This window comes from Scophthalmus maximus, chromosome 7, assembly GCF_022379125.1.
Source record: "Scophthalmus maximus strain ysfricsl-2021 chromosome 7, ASM2237912v1, whole genome shotgun sequence".
Lineage (NCBI taxonomy): Eukaryota > Metazoa > Chordata > Actinopteri > Pleuronectiformes > Scophthalmidae > Scophthalmus > Scophthalmus maximus.
In genome coordinates, this window is record NC_061521.1 from 25,644,580 (window position 1) to 25,664,394 (window position 19,815).

The 19,815-nt window shown below is 43.7% G+C and overlaps 3 protein-coding genes and 1 long non-coding RNA gene across 4 annotated transcripts; 3 read left to right on the forward strand and 1 right to left on the reverse strand.

Moving 5' to 3' along the window:
* Positions 1 to 201: 201 nt before the first annotated feature.
* LOC124850111 lies at positions 202 to 4,319 on the forward strand. The gene is made up of 3 exons (XR_007030967.1): positions 202 to 348; positions 3,960 to 4,046; positions 4,268 to 4,319. It is a non-coding gene; the product is annotated as an uncharacterized LOC124850111 (long non-coding RNA).
* cry2 (cryptochrome circadian regulator 2) lies at positions 1,920 to 12,689 on the reverse strand. Its single transcript, XM_035643319.2, has 12 exons — positions 12,360 to 12,689; positions 11,153 to 11,261; positions 9,548 to 9,690; positions 7,495 to 7,679; positions 7,187 to 7,275; positions 6,722 to 6,862; positions 6,301 to 6,612; positions 6,043 to 6,194; positions 5,758 to 5,960; positions 5,086 to 5,166; positions 4,515 to 4,990; positions 1,920 to 3,992 (listed from the first exon to the last, which is right to left on the reverse strand). Exons 1-11 carry the CDS (start codon positions 12,515 to 12,517, stop codon positions 4,521 to 4,523), a joined length of 2,043 nt encoding a protein of 680 aa, XP_035499212.1. The 5' UTR covers positions 12,518 to 12,689; the 3' UTR covers positions 1,920 to 3,992; positions 4,515 to 4,520.
* Positions 12,690 to 14,513: 1,824 nt separating this feature from the next.
* LOC124850124 lies at positions 14,514 to 15,750 on the forward strand. The gene is made up of 5 exons (XM_047333340.1): positions 14,514 to 14,551; positions 14,646 to 14,715; positions 14,790 to 14,848; positions 14,935 to 15,607; positions 15,680 to 15,750. Exons 2-4 carry the CDS (start codon positions 14,711 to 14,713, stop codon positions 15,600 to 15,602), a joined length of 732 nt encoding a protein of 243 aa, XP_047189296.1. The 5' UTR covers positions 14,514 to 14,551; positions 14,646 to 14,710; the 3' UTR covers positions 15,603 to 15,607; positions 15,680 to 15,750.
* Positions 15,751 to 17,986: 2,236 nt separating this feature from the next.
* LOC118315421 lies at positions 17,987 to 19,255 on the forward strand. Its single transcript, XM_035642694.2, has 5 exons — positions 17,987 to 18,046; positions 18,150 to 18,219; positions 18,294 to 18,352; positions 18,439 to 19,122; positions 19,198 to 19,255. Exons 2-4 carry the CDS (start codon positions 18,215 to 18,217, stop codon positions 19,110 to 19,112), a joined length of 738 nt encoding a protein of 245 aa, XP_035498587.1. The 5' UTR covers positions 17,987 to 18,046; positions 18,150 to 18,214; the 3' UTR covers positions 19,113 to 19,122; positions 19,198 to 19,255.
* Positions 19,256 to 19,815: the final 560 nt, after the last annotated feature.

Sequence of the window (19,815 nt, forward strand, 5' to 3'; positions counted from 1 at the left end):
AGATGAGGAGGAGAGAGGAGAGAGGGGAGGAGAGAGGAAGAGAGGAAGAGAGGGGAGGAGAGAGGGGAGGAGAGAGGAAGAGAGGGGAGGAGAGAGGGGAGGAGAGAGGAGAGGAGAGAGGAAGAGAGGAGAGGAGAGGAGAGGAGAGAGGAAGAGAAGAGAGGAAGAGAGGGGAGGAGAGAGGGGAGGAGAGAGGGGAGGAGAGAGGGGAGGTGTGGAACAGACACGGGATGAACAAGGACTGACAGGGAGGAGACGGCAGCACGGACGAGGAGGGAGGAGGAAGCCGAGGCCAACCAATCAGAGCAGGGCATGACGTCATCAGTGCATCTGCCTCTGGCAATTTATGTGAGTTGAGGCAAATGAACAGTGAGTGTGTTTGTGTGTGTGTGTGTTTGTGTGTGTGTGTGTGTTTGTGCATTCATGTGACCCACATAAGATTATGTATGTGTGTGTCTATATACATGTGTATGTGTGTGTCTATATACATGTGTATGTGTGTGTCTATATACATGTGTATGTGTGTGTCTATATACATGTGTATGTGTGTGTCTATATACATGTGTATGTGTGTATACAGTCAGCAGCGATCTGACCAGTGGCTAACGAGTCAGTCAACAGAGCCGCAGTTGTTTTATCAGTAGAAAGGGAAGCGATCGCCCACTGACTCAGTCACTCAGTCTCCCAGACGGGCACCTCTGTGTATGACTGTCTGTTCTAATGAATGAGCTTCAGTAGTAAACAGTGATTTGTAGAATCAGGACGTCGTTGACCAAAAGCACAAATCTGTTCGTGTTCGTTTCAGAGAGCGTGCTGTAAAAATCATTTATGAATCTGTCGGCCATTTACATTCACCACTGAACATATTGTTGCCACGGAAACAGTGCTGTGTTTGTTTGCAGACTATTTTCCATCAGTTGGCTCAATCACAAGGTCCATTATTTTTTATTAAAGCTTATTATTGTATAGTAATTTAACCGTATCATCAAATTCTTTATGTGCATTTGAAATTGAACGTACTGTTGAGATGCTGTTTTTTTAACCATTACAAAACAAAAAGTTAAAAACTGAAATTGGGAGGAAAAGATTAAATAATAACGGATAAAATCTGTTTCTTGGAGCCGTCAGTGATCTGACAGGGAGGACTCATGTACGGTGGCCTTGAAGGACAAACAGTAAAACAACACTTTGCCGTTGTGTTTTTTTTGATTTGTCATTTTGTTTTTTTCCTATCTGTCGTTGTGATTCGACTTCAGGGCCACCGTACTCGTGTTTCTGATGGTCAGTAAAGATTCCAGTTTGATCTAACGTCAGCAGGAGTTTTGTCATCAGCTCACACTGTTCTCTCATAACCAAGTAGAACATGAGACTTCGTGACCACCGCCACTAACACGTGGTCAAATCAGAGACATGCTCAGGTATTCAAACTCTGGACGTCTCACATCATCCACATGGGACGAACACGTCACGAAAGCTTTGGGTCAAAGATCCGTCAGGTTCAACCACTTCCTGTACAAGTCAGAGTTTATCAAATCAAACTTTCTCAGATTCATTTGAGCATTTGAACGTGTTTTTACGTGGAACGGCACGAAACAGAAAAATCACCATTAAACTCAAAGTCCTTCAGCACTTTTAATGAAAATAAACTCTCTTTTTGTACAATACAAAACAAATAAATATCCATGTCGCCCACAGACAGATGACAGACAGACAGATGTCAGACAGACAGATGACAGAGAGACAGATGACAGACAGACAGACAGATGAAAGACAGATGACAGACAGACAGACCCCGTGGCCCTCGAGGGCCTCGCGCCGCATCTGATCAGAGCTGGTGTTGCGTTCAGGGGAAGTGGGAAACTAGTGAGCTTCACAGACCTCGTTCTTTTTCGTCCCTGTCGACTGATTCGTCCTTTTTACCCTCCAGGATTTAAAACAAACTTCACGAGCTTCCCACTTTGCCCTGAACACCAGCGGTGTGGCGCCCCCTACAGGCCGAGGTCTGTCTTAAAAAAAATAAAATCCATCTGTGGGGAAACTTTGACACATCCAGGCGACAGTCAGGAGGTTTCACAAGCACATGCTACATTCATCAACACTATGTGCAACGCATTAAAAATCATATTTGCATTTTTTCTTGGTGTTCGACTTTGGTTTCTCTCAAAGAAAAATGTTGAATCTTTTTTTATATTAGTGGGAAACCAATTCTGACATTTCCATTATTTATTTATGTTTGTAGAGAAAATAAACTCAGTGTAAGCTTCCATCCAGTTTTAGGGCGGAATATTTCATTTTATAGAATATATAGAATAGAATACAAATGATGATTGACAGTTGATTTCAAGATAAAGTGCTTTTCTCATCAGATTTACTTACTTAACATTAAAACAATTACATTTGTTATGTGGATGAATAAAACTGGCCTTTTTTTTAAAAAGCAAACTTTGTCCTTTTCTGACGATTTACAGATTAATTATTGATCAATTAATCCGCAAAATTACCGGCAGATTAAGAGATTATGAAAATCTTAAAATGTGCAGAATTTGTCTTTGTGAAACCCCCTCAAACAGACCGTCAGTAAACAAGACAGGAAATGGTTTTATATATTTTATATACAAACTCTGTTCAACATATATGGGGGAGAGCGACACGCCATTTTCTCTCTACATTCTTTTCTTTTTTCCCACAAAAGCAGCATTTTCAATTACCAAGATAAAAAACTATTATATGGCAAATTGTAAAAACTTTTTGGTCTCACCTTCATATTTCCCCCCGTGTGCCGCAGCTAAAGTGTCTCGAATTAATTTGTCTCATTAACTTAGTGTTTCAATCATCAACTGCTACAACTTCACCGACTAGAGCGACGTCCAATCAGAGCCGAGTGTTTATGAAATAAAGAGGACAAGGAAAAAAGGACCCAAAAACATTATGTTCCCTAACTGACCTCAGATATTAAAACAGTCACATTGAAGTGACTGTGAATAAAGATGGATGACGTGACGGCTCCTCTAAAGGGAAGCCAAAACATTCTGATCGCCCCCTGGTGTCTGGCTGCAGCAAAGGTCATAAGCCCCTCCCCCTCCCATGTTAGCAGATGGGGCCAAACTAAAGAAATAATCAAAGTTGACGTTTAATAAATGTTTGTCAAAGATGGTTTCTCTCATTGTGGATAGTTCTTATGACACTGATGTATGTTCACGTTCTGGTTTTAGGAGCACATGAATAAAATGTATGATAAATATTATTATTATTAAGATGGCGGCGCCCATATATGGAATATTTCAGCTTCATTGGGAGAAAATTAAAAAATGGTCCTGAACGATATCATCAGGGTCACATGAACAGAAATACCCAACAATTTTCCATGAGGGGCCACAAGTCACAACGAGAACCAAAACCTTTTCTCCATCACTGAATACAAACCACAACTGTACAGTGAGAGGAACTACGACATTAAAAAATAACATTTTAATACATTTGAGCCGAGGACAGTGAATCTGAAGAAGAGGAGTTTGTTTATGTGCAAATTTTTTTTTTAGCCCTGTACTGTCCAGAACCCGGGACGATCTGGTTTGTAACTCCCACACAACTTATTAAATCTCATAAAGACACAATTCTACAAAAATTATTACTGTAAAGTGTCAAAAACCTGCAGCTTTGAGTCACTTTCCCGGAACACGGAGGAGAAGGAGCGTCGGGACGAGCGGAGCGGGTCAGTACGACGACGACGTTTAGTGTCTCGGAGACGAAACTGTACAAGAGAAAGTTTCTCATCACTCACCTGAAATACTTTATAGTGTTATGACCTTTTTGTTTTCGTCGTATAAGAATTATTTTGTCGCTCTGGACCGAACGTGTCCAAATGAGTTTTACTTGTTTCATTCTGGAGTGAATTGTGAGTTAGATGCTTTTTGTACTGATCCACGTGTTGTGGTGTTTGTGTGTGTTCATGTGTGCAGTCGCCCGACTCTGGACGTTTGAAGACGTGACGTCTGAAACCAGAGCAGAAAAACACTGTTTTAGCCACTTGGACGGAAACACAGCAGGTAATAATCATCATAATAATAATCATAATAACATTAAATCAGTCACAGAAAGAGGGAATCCTCCGTCACACTGAGCTCTCAGGTGTCTGACACAGTAACTGTAATTCTGCATTCACACCAAGCATGAAGCGAATTGTCGCGTCATGGGTGCGTCTGGTTATTATTAAATATGAATATTAAGTTTTCACGCCTGTTTGTTTGTTTGTTTGTTTGTTTGTCAGCAGGACGATAGATTTCCACGACACTTTGGAGAAAGGATGATTAATGGACCAGTAAAATGGACAAACTGACAGGTCCAGGAATTATTATTATTATTTTTTTGGGATTCATTAAGATTTTCCCAGGTACTAATTCATGGAGACGCTGGGTTAAAGAACAAATCATAACACCGTATGTTACCATATGTAACAACGACGCCCACTTTATAACACTAAATATATTTCTAAATGTAGATTCTGTAGATTGTACCTCGTGTCACTGCTGATATCCAGAAGTCTCCTCCTCCATCCTCTCGTCGCCTCCCACCTCCTCCCGTCCTGAGGGGGCGCCGCCACCCAGCCGGGCTCGCTGCCTCTGGCTGATGCTGCGCCGCATCTTGCGTGCGACGCCTTTTCTCTTGGGAAAAGTCTGGTGAGCCAGGACGCCGGCGGCGGGACTCGGGGCCGGGGACATGGCGGGACATGAGGAGGAGGAGGAGGACAACGGGGAGGAAGGTTTGGACATTGATGGAGGAGGAGTCAGGGCGGACGGCGAGGTCGGGGAGAGAGGAGCCGCAGAGTGAAGAGGGGCGGGGGGCGTCGGTGGCTGTTGTGAGCCCGAGGAGGCGCAGAGCGTCAGCGGGTCGTTCAGCTCCGGATGTGAGACGAAGGTGGACGACGCACAGACCTCAACCGTGGACGAATCAGGAGCCGCTTCGGTGTCGAACTCGTCTCCGAGAGGAGAGCCTGGAAAAACACAAAGAAATTAAATAAAAATCTCCTGCGAATGAATAATGTGACTTTTTCCTAAAATCCCAGATTTATCCCGTGTTTCCTCGTACCAGGTCCGCTGCTCGTCTGAGACTCGTCCGTCATCGGTGGCTCCGCCTCCTCCTGGATTGTTGGTACCGACGCGAGAAGACCTGACACACACACACACACACACACACACACACACACACACACACACACACACACACACACACACACACACACACACACACACACACACACACACACACACACACACACACACACACACACACACACACACACACACACACGTTGTGACTCATGGCTGATGTTACACTGTCAAACGCTGTTGCCATGGTGACGCATTGTTCGCCATCAAATACGAATACATGTTTGAGTGACGCTTTGTGTCTCACGAAAACTTGGCAGACATGTTAAGAGTGGCAACTCGTGATGCCTGACGCCTGATTTATCTTTCCATGTGATGGACTGAGACTTATTATCTTCTCTACATCACCCAAACAGGGACACATTTCAAATATCTGTTGTCTTCTTCTTCTATGATACCGTAGCTCGCTGCCTCAATTTCCTGTGATTGGTCAGAAAGTCCGAAAACATAGTTCTTTTGGTCGGAACAAATTGTATGTTCATTGGTCCGGACCGTGGCCCGAGGAAACGTTCAAACCTCTTCATTTTGGTTCGATGTTCGACCGACTCTACATCCTGAGCCACGGCCGCCCCGGCTCACCACGCGGACTTACTGAGGCCTCTGTAGTGGGACAGCTGCTGGTAGACCTGCTTCATCCTCTCGATGTTGAGCCGGCTGCTCTCCGCGTGGTTAATCATCGGCTTGGGATAGTTCACCCCCACCACGCAGTTGGCCGCCTTCTGCACAGACTCGGGGGCGTTCCAGGGCTCGTAGATGTACCGGTTGGGGAAGTCCTTCAGGACGGGGATGTAACGCCTGCGTGGGAAAGACAATCGTTTCAAGAATGTTCGTCCCGTTCGCTGCAGATTAAACACGGAAGCTGAGATTCAGTCTATACCTGATGTAGTCTCCCGACGGGTCCGTTCTCCGTCCGAAGCCGACGGGACAGTAGCAGTGGAAGAACTGCTGGAAGAAGGCGCTGCAGGACAACCACATCCAGCTGCCGGCGTTCACGCTCCAGTCTGCGTCCAGCAGCAGCTCCTCAAACACCTGCAACAACACACACACACACACACACACACACACACACTCAGAACCAGAACCAGATCGTGTGAATGCAGACGCCAGGTGTGTGTGTGTTTGAGTTCCGTCCTACCTTCATGCCGCTCTCCCAGCTGATCCACATGTCTCCCCGGGTGAGGAAGCAGGCCACGGCGTGCCGGGCCAGGTGGTGGATCCAGCCCTCCTGCCGCAGCTGGGTCATGATGGCGTCGATCCAGGGGAAACCCGTCCGGCCCTCGGCCCACTTGGCCAGCGCCTCGGGATTCTGGTCCCACGGGATCTGGACGCAGATGGGGTTGCCGTCCATGCGGTCAAAGTTGGGGTTGTTGGTGGCGGCGGTGTAGAAGAACTCCCTCCACAGCAGCTGGCCGAACAGCGACAGGGGAGGACTGCAGCGCTTACGCAGCTGACGCAGAGAGAGGAAGAGGAACGGTGATCTTTAAAGACTGTCAGAGAACTAAAGGTGACAGGACGCCAGAGAACGTCTGAGATGGCGTGACAGAAACCCTCGGTACCTTCATGTAGAGCTCCCGGAGGTTGTAGTATAGAACCCTGCAGGACAGGCAGCCGAAGCGCAGGTAGGGGCTGAGGCCGGTGGGACTCGCGTACAGAGAGCAGGTGTTGACCCGAGGGTGCTCGAAGTTCGCCACCCACACCTACACACACACACACACACACACACACACATACAAAATCCTAAAGTTCTCAAAACCTGGTGAGACTCTGGTCTTTATCTGAAACCGATTTACACTTCTCATCGTAGGGCGATCTGACGATCTCACACCGTGGACGACCTTATTTGTCATATGTTCAGATTTTTTAGAGGAACAGATCCCGGGGACGTTTCTGAGCGGAACGCAGATACCTTAATGACTAATACAAATAAGTCTCGTTACACAACTCAGTATTAAAGAATGAAAACGGATTGAAAACTAGTCTGGATACCAGGCCAGTAATGGAGGGTCTGGACGTCAGTTTACCTTCTTGTCCAGATGTTTGTTGAGTCGGTCCAGGGCCTCGGACTCTCCTCCCCTGAACACAGCTGCAGGTAAACCAGCCGTCCTGAAACCTGGAGACGAGACGGGACACAGCTGTTACTGTTACTGCTGGGGAACGAACTGTCCTGTATGAATCAAGCTAAACTCCATTTTATCATTTGGTGTTTTACATAACGAATTACGACCTCCGAGAGGTTGGAACAAAAAATCACCACCCCGACTTCCGAGGTCCGAGGTGTAACGTAACGTTAGTTGACGACCGCCGTACGGAGAGAACAGTGGTGGATTACCGAGCTCCTCCAGCGACGGGATACTGTAGAGCTGGTCGTGGTTGTCCGATATCTTGGTGCGGCACTGGTCCATCTGCTGCTGGGTGACGGGCGGCAGGGGTCGCCGTGGCAACTCCAGTCGGCTCACGATGGTCTGAAAGCGCTTGAAGGTCAGAGGGGGGCTGTTGTTGTTCATCTCGATGATCCTGTCGCCAACACGGAGAAGACAGAGAAGGAGGATATTAATAATCAGTGGCGCGTTCTGCTCAAATATCCTCAGAGTGTCGGATGCATGAGGACGGTGCAGTTTCAGGTATGGAAGCAATAACAGGCGCAGGTGCACGTTTTTCTACAGTATCTTTCACTGTTGTCGTCTTTTATTATGGAATAGTAACATGTTGTAATTTTACTACATCTGCATTTTTCTTTGCCAATATGAAAACTTTTGTTTAACAGAATTTTTTTTTCGCATTCCTGTTTACATTTAAAACCATTATGTATATTTTAAGTATGTATAAATTTAAGTTCTATAGGTTTTTTTTGTGAGTGGTTTTTCTTTTCTCTCTCCTCACAACCATGGGAGGATAAAGCGATATAGATAATGGATGGATGCATTTCTTTTCATTTATATTTATTCATGATTAAGTTTACAGTAAAATTGCAAAATGTCAAGTCTCAATTACATTTCTTTGTCATTAGGAATGATTGCCATTTTTTTCAAAAACATACATACATACATACATATATATATATGGGCCGATATCGGAATTGTAAATTGATTTCTCCCTAATATCAGTATTTGCATCGACCTCCAGTCAATAATTTACTAAAAAAAAAGGGGGAAATGTAATATTAAATAATAATAATAAATATTTATTTTATTATTATGCATTTTGTTTGTCCAAATCCTTGGTAGGTTTGTTTAGACTTGGAGAATAATTTGATTAATGATATGATCAAATATACACAATGTTGACAACAATAACAAGGTGATTAAACAGTAATAACGGAGCTCAACAATAGTTCAGGGGTTAATAAACATCAACCCTCAGAGAAGCATGAATATTCACAGACGCTCTCATGGTAACCAGGCAGACATATCACAGACACACGGATCCAGCAGGATGCAGCTGAGCAAAAAATGTATTTGTGTAATTAATAAAATGAACCTAAACGTTTGTTTCCTTCCACTGCAGCTGAGGAGTGAAGCTCTTATACAACTTGGATCATTCGCTCAGGGGGAAGCTTCCTATTGGTCGACTGACTGAGCACACACACACACACACACACACACACACACACACACACACACACACACACACACACACACACACACACACACACACACACACACACACACACACACACACACACACACACACACACACACACACACACACACACACTCCATTTCATTACGTAATGCTGTGCTGTAACTCTCCGTGTAAAAGACTCAACCAGTGTCGTTGGAAACGTTCTGACTCACTGCTCCACCTGGTGCAGGCTCATGGAGGGAGGTGTGACCTGCAGTTACATGTTCCCAACCCCTCTTATAATTAGTACATATTTTAAAGATGTATGGGTATGAATGTGCATGTGGTCATGGGTGACATGTTCTTGTGTGTATATATTTTATAACTTATTTCTTATGCTGCTACTGGACCACTCCGTTGTATAACATGCAATGACAATAAAGATCCAGATTGTTCTGTACCAAGATTAATAAATCTAAGATTTTGAAATATGATATTAACTTTCTTGTTTTACATGATATTTACTTGTGTCTACTTTCGAACTCTTCACTTACCTACTTATTACTAGAGTGAACAGACTTATTTCAAGATTTCTTGTCAAGTAAAATAATTTCAGATTAATTTATGACTTTTTTTTCATTTCATTAAATTTTTCTTTATTTCCAACAAATTAAAATAAAAAGCAATTGCATACAAAAACAAATTTATAACGTGTCATAAACAATATTTATACACACAAATTCATAATATCAGTGTCTCTACCTCCCGACCTGTGTGTGTGTGTGTGTGTGTGTGTGTGTGTGTGTGTGTGTGTGACTCACCTGTCCAGGTTATAGAGGGTGTGCGAGTTCCTCACGACGGGCTCCACTCCGAACTCCTGGGCCATCTTGATGATGGCGCCGTCCCGCTCCTTCCCGTACGGCTCGGGGTCGTATTCAAACGAAAACCTGGTCACCTTCCACTCCTGCACCGCCACAAAATATTTGCATATTATTTAATATCCTTGTCTCCAAATAACAATAATTAACATTGAGTTGGAGTATCTTTTCTTATTTCACAGCCTCTTTCAACACTGAAAAAAGGGTCAAAACTTCCAAGCGTCCGGGGCGAATGTCGTGTTTTCTGTGATCCAGCTCATCAACGTGCATGAAATTAAACCGGGTCACAGTTTGAACAACGCTTCTGTTCGAGCAGCAGCTCAGGAGACGGCGACCGTGGACGGTCAGTGCAAAACAAAGATGTATTTTTTCACGTCTGTTAGTTCAGCTAAGTTAGAAGATGATAGATGGTGATAGTAGAATTAACAGTTTTGTTATCTAACGGCTGCTGAATAGAGATGGCGAGCGCCTGATCTTCTCTCCCTTCCTGGCCTGGACATAATCCCCCCGGGTGGGGAAATCTCCACATAAATATGTTAACACGACCTGCAGCTGCTGTCACGTTGTTGTCTGTGTTTCAGCAGGTCGATCAGTAAACTGTGAGCTCAGTCACAATAAACCACAACATGGAAGTTGACTCTTGGCTCGTCCACTCAGATGATGTCACCGCTCAGTGCTACATTCATCATTGCATCAGTCACTGTAGGCGTGGGTGCGCTTCATATCTGAACATGCCTTACATGTTTGTTCACTTTGTGTCACTGATCCAAACAAAAGTAAAGTCACTTCTACACAGTGAAGACACAGTGTATGAAGGACCAACACTGACATAAGTATAAATACATAAATAAATGCAGAAAGAAATAATAAAAAATACAGTTTGTGATGAAAAAGATAATTTCTCCATTTCTAACTATTTTTATTTACTCCTACATCTATTTATTTATTTATTTATTTGATACATTTCTTTAAAAAATTATTTCAAAATGTATTTATTTCTACATTTCCAAATTTTGTATTACTGCATTTATTTTTGTATTTATACATTTCTCATTTTTTATTTATACATTTCTCATTTTTACATTTAATTGTTTTTATATATATATATATATATATATATATATATATACATATTTATTTCTACATTTTTAACTACCACATTTATTTATTTTTACAATTTTTTTTCCTGTAGGAATATTTATTGAAATTAGCAATTAGAAATAAATTATGAACAGATTATTTCCTGAGGATATTGCAATATATCAGATAATATTTTTTTCCCCTCATATTTTTAAGAGCATAATTCTGTCTGTAGTGTGATTTTGATTCAAGTTCCATTATCATACGTATGTTTGGTGTTCATCAAAGTCAGACTTTAGTATATTTCATATAAAATATTTTATTGACACAATATTTTAACATGAACTAAAAGTTATTCGCCTGTGGATCTTTTCGTCGGGAACCTTTGGTGTTTATGTGTTTTAAGTTTTGGACGGTGACAGACACAACACGTCACGACACGACGGGAAGTGGTCAAAGAACACAGACCTTAAAGAGCCTCGGGAAAACATCGGTGGGCTGCCCTCGGATCACAAACAGCCTGGAGTTGAGCTTCTTCAGACTGTTGTCCAGATCCTCCAGAGCCTCCAGCAGGAACCTGCACAGACACACGACCAGGGAAACGTCAGCAGAGACACAGAGCTTCACCTCCACAGACCCTTCGCACTGTGTCGGCAAGTTCACCACATACCTGCAGAGCGGCGACAGTTGAACGATCAGTAATCGATTACTAAATGAATCGGCAACTATGGTGATAATCGATTAGTCGGTTCAAGTAGTTTTTATGAAAAATAAGTCCATATTCTCTGATTTCAGCTTCTTAAAAGGTGAATATGTTCTTGTTTCTTTGCTCCTCTGTGACAGTGAACTGAATATCTTTGGTGTGTGGACAAAACAAATCATTATCTTGAAGTTTTTGGAAACACGATCAACATTTTTTAACCATTTTCTGAACCAAACAACTAATCGATTAATGGAGAAAATAATCGACAGATTAATCGATTATGAAAATAATACAACAAACTTAAAAAGAAAAAGTCCAATGTATATGTATATATATATATAAATATAATTCAGCGCTTTGAGATTGATTTTAGCAATGGAGAGTGCTCTATACATGTTATATATATATATATATATATATGTATATATATATATATATATATATATATGTATGTATATACTTTTATATTGTGTCTTTTATATATACATATATACTGTTTTTGAGTGTATTCTTTTATACACTGTTTACTTTCTCAGTCGTTTGATATTTTTCCTACGTACCATTGTGATTATGACGTAGCTGCTCATCCCCGTGTTATTAGCACTATGGATATTATTTATTTCCAACTCTATCAGACAATAACAAAAAATTGACAATTCCTTGACAGTTGACAGATACGCCGAACACACCAGGGGACTGAGCTGATTCCGACAAACGTGATACTTCCACTCCTACATTCGTTAATTATGAAAATAAACATGATCAAACGTTAAATTGCTCGTTTCGGCTGCGGAGTTCGGCGCGTCCGAGCTAGCGTTAGCGTTAGCTTGTCCGACGTGTCGCGCAGCGGAGGCCCGATAACGCCTGAACTCCCAGCCGCGGCACGTTACAAAACAAAATGGCGCAAAAACTGTTGTTCACGTTTTTAAAAATGTTATTGTGTGGAGTCAACGTCAGTGTTGTTGTACGAACCTCCATCGGTTGATTCCCACGTTGGCGGCGCCCGCGAACCACGGGTCCAGGATATAAACACAGCGGACGGTGTCTGCTCCGTTCAGGGCCTCCTGCAGCCCCGGGTTGTCGTGCAGCCGCAGACACTTACGAAACCAGTGCACCGAGTTCACCACCATGGTTGTTCCCCGTCTTTATTCCATTCTTGGGTTTAGAAAAAGAAAGAAGAGGAACACCGACAGATTCCGTAGAGGAGGGACGAGGCCGAGTGTGGATCAGTCGCGAGGTGTCGGAGACTCCGAGAGAAACTTTCCTTTGGCTGTCAAACGCAACCAACACACAGGGGGCGGGGTTAGGTCCGCCGTGGGGAGGGGCTTCACCGTTTACAGCTCATGTGGGAGGGGGCGGGGTTAAGTCCGCCGTGGGGAGGGGCTTCACTGTTTACAGCTCATGTGGGAGGGGGCGGGGTTAGGTCCGCAGTGGGGAGGGGCGTCACTGTTTACAGCTCATGTGGGAGGGGGCGGGGTTAGGTCCGCAGTGGGGAGGGGCGTCACTGTTTTTACAGCTCATGTGGGAGGGGGCGGGGTTAGGTCCGTCGTGGGGAGGGGCTTCACTGTTTACAGCTCATGTGGGAGGGGGCGACGTTAGGTCCGCAGTGGGGAGGGGCTTCACTGTTTTTACAGCTCATGTGGGAGGGGGCGGGGTTAGGTCCGCAGTGGGGAGGGGCGTCACTATTTTTACAGCTCATGTGGGAGGGGGCGACGTTAGGTCCGCAGTGGGGAGGGGCTTCACTGTTTTTCCAGCTCATGTGGGAGGGGGCGGGGTTAGGTCCGCAGTGGGGAGGGGCTTCAGTGTTTACACCTCATGTGGGAGGGGCTGTGATTTTAAATTTCTATTCAGTGAATGCTGCATGCTGCACATTAGAGCTGCAACAGTTAATCGATTAGTAAGCAACTACTAAATGAATTGCCAACTATTTTGGAAATCGATTTCGGTTCAAGTAGTTTTTGTAATAATAATTCGCTGATTTCAGGTTTTGAAATATGAATATTTTCTGGGTTTTTTTGCTCCTCTGTGACAGTAAAACAAAACATCATCTTGGGAATTTGGGAAACACTATCCACGTTTTTCACCTTAATGGACCATTTCAAATGCATAAATGTATATCCATAAAGCATCCCATGTTGGTCTCCTGCAGGAACAGGGTGACTTCCAACACGCCGCCTGGACTTTTCCGTCTGAATAATCCCAACCTCTTCAGATGCCCGCCCAATGTTGACATGCATATATTTATGGCGTCCTCATTTTTTAAGAGACATCAATATTTCCCAGGGTCTTAAACAGAGGGGGGAGTAATGCTGCGTTCCTGTTTACCTCAGAAATCGGACCCGGAAGTCGGGGTGGTGATGTTTTTCCGACTCACAGGGGCGTTCCATTTCCAATTTCCGACTCTGAGGGCATAATTCCGAGTTCCGAGATCATACTGGAACGATAAACCCGACTTCCGAGTTTCCAAGTCCCAAGGTAAACAGGAAATCAGCATTAAAGCAGATCAATTGCGATAACGCCATGATTGCTCACTGTCTTGTGTTTGGCAACACTTGCGAGATCTCAGTATCTCAGGATCTCGTAATTAAGAGATAAATTTATTAATTTCCAACCTCCTCTGACAGTCAAAACTAGACTGGTACTCTGCAGAGAGCATAAAACCTCAGGCCACTGCCCAACAATCCCCCTGATGAAACCACATTTAAAATCTGCTTGATTGTATTTAATTGAATACGCACGCAACTATAAACCCATAGATGTCAGTCCCTGTAATATTCCTGATGTTTTGTGAAAGTGTCTTAAAACAAGCTGTCTCACAATGTCAAAGTGGATCTGCCCCGTTGTCAGGATCTGCGCCAAAATGTATAAGGTTCTTTCTTGGCAGGTGTCCCTTCCTTCCACCAGGTTTCATGAAAATCTGTTGAGTAGTTTTTTTTTTGTAATCCTTCTGGCAAACAAACCTTTACACGTTTCCTTGACCTCATGACGTTTTCTACTGAGGTCAAGAAATAGTAGCGAGGAAAAGACAATTAATCACAGGGAAGGTGTCCTTCAGCAGAAGCTGTTGCCACTGAGCAATCATCCCACCTGCTCTGCTCACCATATAAAAGCAGCTCTCAGCTCAGAGTTCCACTACTGACGGGTTCCTGTGCAGCTCACAGAAGGTAGGAACTGGTTTTCCCATTGAGTTTTTAAAATCATTTTTTAGGTCAACATTATAATGGATTAACTGTTCAAACACATGTTGTGTTTGAACAGACTCTTGGGGACCGGTCACTAATCAGCTTGTAACTTTGTCCTGAATTGACCTGATCAGCAGCAGAATGAGGCGAGTAAACATCAAATAAGCAATTACATTTAAATAAGTGAACTGATCTAAAACCAAGATGCGTTTATATACAGGGTGCTGTGGCTTTCATTTCTTCTCATTGGACACCTTGTCTGTGGACATTTGAGAAGGGGTAAGATCCTTTTTTTATGGTATGATGAAATATACTTGAGAAACTGTCTTGATTTGTCTCCTGCTGAACAACTTGTTTCTGCTCAGGCTCTGGCTCAAATGATGCTGACCGACGATCCAGGGGGCAGCCATATTCTGGGCGCAGGTTCCGTGGAGTTGGGGCAAATTCTGGCAGACGCTCCTCTTATCCAAGTCTCTCCAAAACTGTTCCTGCTCCTCAAAATGCCTTTTCCAGCCCTGACAGTTACTACGGCAGTCAAGATTTCTACAGCACCCCCACCAACATGGCTGAGAATCAAGATTTCAACAAGGGCTACGCTGGTTTCATGGAGCAAGTCTACAGTGGCCCTCAGGACAGTGAATATGCAGCCGCATATGCAGCCTCTGGTTTTGACAGCAGTGCTCCACATGGTAGCTCAGCTAGTGGATTTGAAGGGAGCATGCCTGATGCAACCCCTCTATATGAGGGCTCTGACTCTGCCACTTCCTACTACCCTGCCGGGTCTGGGAGCGCTAGGGAACCAGAGATCCCTGAGGAACCTGAGCCAGTCTTCAGTGACGTGTCTGATCTGGAGCCGGTCTTTGCCTTCCGCTCTCGCTCACGCTACCAGCGAGGAAGAGCAGTTTTTGCTCAAACTCGCTACATCCCAGGAGAGCCTGCTCCTCCTCCTCCTCCTATGCCGGTGTCCAGACGCATGGAAGCAGCGTCTGAGCAAACCCGTCCCGCTGATGCACCGACCAAAGGTGGCTTCTAAATATGGTGAGACTCCGCTTACACTGCATCTTCTAAATGATCTGATCTGTTGACTTAATTCATGTCTTTGCCTTCCAGGTCCATGTTTTCAGATGTCTTTCTGCTGCCTCATGAGCACGATCCATGTCAATAAAGTGACTTTCATAAAGTTTGTCTTGTACATGGTCTTCACTTTAATGTTAAATTTGGCTCTAAGGTTCATGGGCTGATGCTAATGTTTTGCAGCTGCCTGAGAAGACTGACCAGTGTATTTTGTCCCAATGTTTGGAGTTTGCATTTAATGCTAAGTCATTATTTTCATAAAACTTTAAATGCATTGGGAAGAAATGCATATAAAATGCAATCCTTAAAATAAAAACATGAAAAGAATAAGATGGGTAAAAAGAGTTGCAATACAAGAAATGTAGAAATTGGTTTACTGAAAGGCAGCGGTGAAAAAGTCTTTAATATTTAAAAGATCTGAGTTGCAGCAGACCTGCAGTTTTCTTCCAGATATGTAGAGGATAAAAACTGAAAACTGCCTCTACATGTTTAGTTCTGACTCTGGGGAGAGTAGGCAGACCTGTCCCAGACGATCTGAGGTCTGGCTGTTTCATAGCAAAGAAATCCCTCCGATGTTGGTCTCAAAACAGCAGCGGTCTAGCTTTATTGCGAGACCTGTAAGGAGACTGTTACAGTACTCAAGCCTGCTGAAGATGAATGCATGAAACAGTTTCCGTGGGACCACATTTAAATAAACACTTCACCAACCTCATCTAGCAAGCCATAGATGACGGAACCAGTACAGACTTCTTCCATGGCTGATAGAAACTCTAAGTGGAGCAGCTTGGACTGGGTCTACGGAACTCCATGCCTGCTACATTAAAAATTACTGGGTTTTCAGACCATGTGTAGAAGGGTCAGCTTGGGGTACTCTGAACATTTTAGTCATTGCAAATGGTTCAGTTTCTCTAGAGACCAGTTTTAAGAGTATTGTCTACTTTAGAAAAGGATTGAGCAGACGAAGGGATCAACTGATCTCCAGGTAATGAACAGATTGTTGCAAACAAGGACCAGGCTGGATGAGGGGTGTTGGCAGGTAGGAGTTACTGTAATCAAATGGGTTTGGAGACTAAGTCTTACAAGCAAGTGAGGCAATAACATTTTACTCCTCTGGGTGTCTGAACTAGTGGCATCTGGAAGAATAAAGCAGGCTTAAAATACTGCTCAGGGGTGAAAGATGAACTGCAGGATACCAGCAACCACGCCCAGTCAGGTACACACAAATAGTACCAAAGGCCGAATGAGGAAAAACAACACTGGTTGGAAGCAACAAAAGGAAAATATGGAAACCATAAACTTGTAGCCTTTTTAAAACTGGCTAGAATTATATTTGCCAACTAGTTCCCTTTAATTTCCTCAATTTTCCTCCAGGTACGTCACAGCACATTTGTGTTAGACTGGAGATTTTATGTTTGCAATTACGGGTTTTAGCACAGGCCCGTTAAAGGAGTTTTGTCTGCCTCCAAGTTTCCACAAATGAGGTAGATGGGTTGTTGGTTTGGTAACTGCGTTGTTATTTTCACCCATTCTACAATAAGATTTGAGCTCTAGGCTCTAACACTAAGTCAGTAAGTCTGCATCGACGCAGCGTTGGTGTTGAAGGATTTTAAAACTCACTCCCTCCTCACTGGACTGGGATGGTACTTTACGTGGCGGACGCATGTTGAGGGTGTAGGGCCGTAGCTACATCGCTTTGACAACACAAGAAGACGATTCACACCATTCCACAAATTCAGTATAATAAGAACAATGACGATCCACTACTTTTAAATAGTTCTCATGTAAGATAACGCAAAACTAGATGACAGGATGTTTTGGTACAAGGTTTTTTGTGAGTTACATCTCACTTACATATACATATATCTGCTATCAAATATCCTCAAAATTCATGAAAACCAAAAGACATGTATGCAAATTTTAACCCTCAGCTACCATAAGGGTAACTTACATGATGACTTGCAGTAGCAATATTTAACGTGACGCGCCATGCATGAACCTAAACAATTAAATCCGAAGAAGAGTATGAATATGACTATGAATATGGGCTTTTCCTAAATCCTATGAATCCTCCTTTACAACTTTCCACGACCTCATGACGTTTTCGACTGAGGTCAAGGAATAGTAGACATGAAAGGACGATAGGAAGGACGATCCGAGTTCACCCAAAGAACCTGAACAGCTCTTGTCATGGCTGCCGATGAAATACTTCTGGGTCATTTCACTCAGTTGGGAACCTTCCTAAGCAAAATTGACAATTTCCACTGCAGCCAATTAATCACAGGCAGGTGTATTTCAGAAAAAGCTGTTGCCACTGAGCAATCAGCCTCTCTGCACTGCTCACCATATAAAAGCAGCTCTCAGCTCAGAGTTCCACTACTGACGGGTTCCTGTAGCTCACAGCAGGTATGTATTGGATTTCTCTTAGAATTTTTAAATGCTTTAGCTGTCATTTTTAGTTCAACATTATAAGGGATTGACTGTTGAAACACATGTTGTGTTTGAACAGACTCTTGGGGACCGGTCACTAATCAGCTTGTAACTCTGTCCTGAATTGACCTGATCAGCAGCAGAATGAGGCGAGTAAACATCAAATAAGCAATTACATTTAAATAAGTGAACTGATCTAAAACCAAGATGCGTTTATATACAGGGTGCTGTGGCTTTCATTTCTTCTCATTGGACACCTTGTCTGTGGACATTTGAGAAGGGGTAAGATCCTTTTTTTATGGTATGATGAAATATACTTGAGAAACTGTCTTGATTTGTCTCCTGCTGAACAACTTGTTTCTGCTCAGGCTCTGGCTCAAATGATGCTGACCGACGATCCAGGGGGCAGCCATATTCTGGGCGCAGGTTCCGTGGAGTTGGGGCAAATTCTGGCAGACGCTCCTCTTATCCAAGTCTCTCCAAAACTGTTCCTGCTCCTCAAAATGCCTTTTCCAGCCCTGACAGTTACTACGGCAGTCAAGATTTCTACAGCACCCCCACCAACATGGCTGAGAATCAAGATTTCAACAAGGGCTACGCTGGTTTCATGGAGCAAGTCTACAGTGGCCCTCAGGACAGTGAATATGCAGCCGCTTATGCAGCCTCTGGTTTTGACAGCAGTGCTCCACATGGTAGCTCAGCTAGTGGATTTGAAGGGAGCATGCCTGATGCAACCCCTCTATATGAGGGCTCTGACTCTGCCACTTTCTACTACCCTGCCGGGTCTGGGAGCGCTAGGGAACCAGAGATCCCTGAGGAACCTGAGCCAGTCTTCAGTGACGTGTCTGATCTGGAGCCGGTCTTTGCCTTCCGCTCTCGCTCAAGCTACCAGCGGGGAAGGAAGGTTTTTGCTCAAACCCGCTACATCCCAGGAGAGCCTGCTCCTCCTCCTCCTCCTCCTCTTATGCCTGTATCCAGACGCATGGAAGCAGCGTCTGAGCAAACCCGTCCCGCTGATGCTCCGACCAAAGGTGGCTCCTGAGAGTCTTCTGGTAAGACGACTCTCTGGAAACTACATTTTCTATATCTGCACTGACGGTCGACTAACTCTTGTCTTTAACTTACAGGTGTCTTCATTGCTGCTGCTAACAATAGATTATCCAATGCAAATAAAACTTAAAACTACGGCTGGTTTCCTGTGACTTATTGATTTTGTTAGAACTGTACCTTTCCACAATCTGCTGCCTTTTTTTTTTTTTTTAGAAAGGAGGGGCTCCATTTGACAAGGTATTCAAATGCCCATCATGCCAAATCTGGCGCTATTGTCATTAGGCAGCATCTTGCCTGCAATTTGAGACCTTGGGATACTAATTTGCTCCAGTTTTCAGAAGCTGGGTTGAGGTTAATTATTTGACTTGTTAGCCAGTAAGTTGACTTTATTTGCATAAATTATTTGACCTTCTGATTGGAAAATTGAGCAGTGTCTTGTTAACTTCAGTGTTTGACAGATTTGTACGAAGGGCACAAGTGTATTGTGACCTTCTAAAATGTTCATGTTTCCTAAGATGGCCTTTGTAACTGCGATGGTTAATCTTCAAAGACTAATTTGGACCGTGGTGCCTAATATCTGTCAGTCATTCTGTTTCTACTGTTAACTTTTCTTTTTGACTAATGGGTCAAAGATCTATTGCGTTTTAACAACCAGTGAGCCTACTTACTCATGCAATTATCCAATCCTGATGACA

Coding starts and splice junctions, on each gene's coding strand:
- cry2 (XM_035643319.2), bottom strand. CDS start 12,517: ATGGTGGTGAACTCGGTGCACTGGTTTCGTAAGTGTCTGCGGCTGCAC. Junction 7,680..9,547: donor ACCCTCTATAACCTGGACAG/GTGAGTCACACA, acceptor TGTTGGCGACAG/GATCATCGAGATGAACAACA. Junction 6,195..6,300: donor GCTGGGAGAGCGGCATGAAG/GTAGGACGGAAC, acceptor GTGTTGTTGCAG/GTGTTTGAGGAGCTGCTGCT.
- LOC124850124 (XM_047333340.1), top strand. Junction 14,849..14,934: donor CTGTGGACATTTGAGAAGGG/GTAAGATCCTTT, acceptor GTTTCTGCTCAG/GCTCTGGCTCAAATGATGCT.
- LOC118315421 (XM_035642694.2), top strand. Junction 18,353..18,438: donor CTGTGGACATTTGAGAAGGG/GTAAGATCCTTT, acceptor GTTTCTGCTCAG/GCTCTGGCTCAAATGATGCT.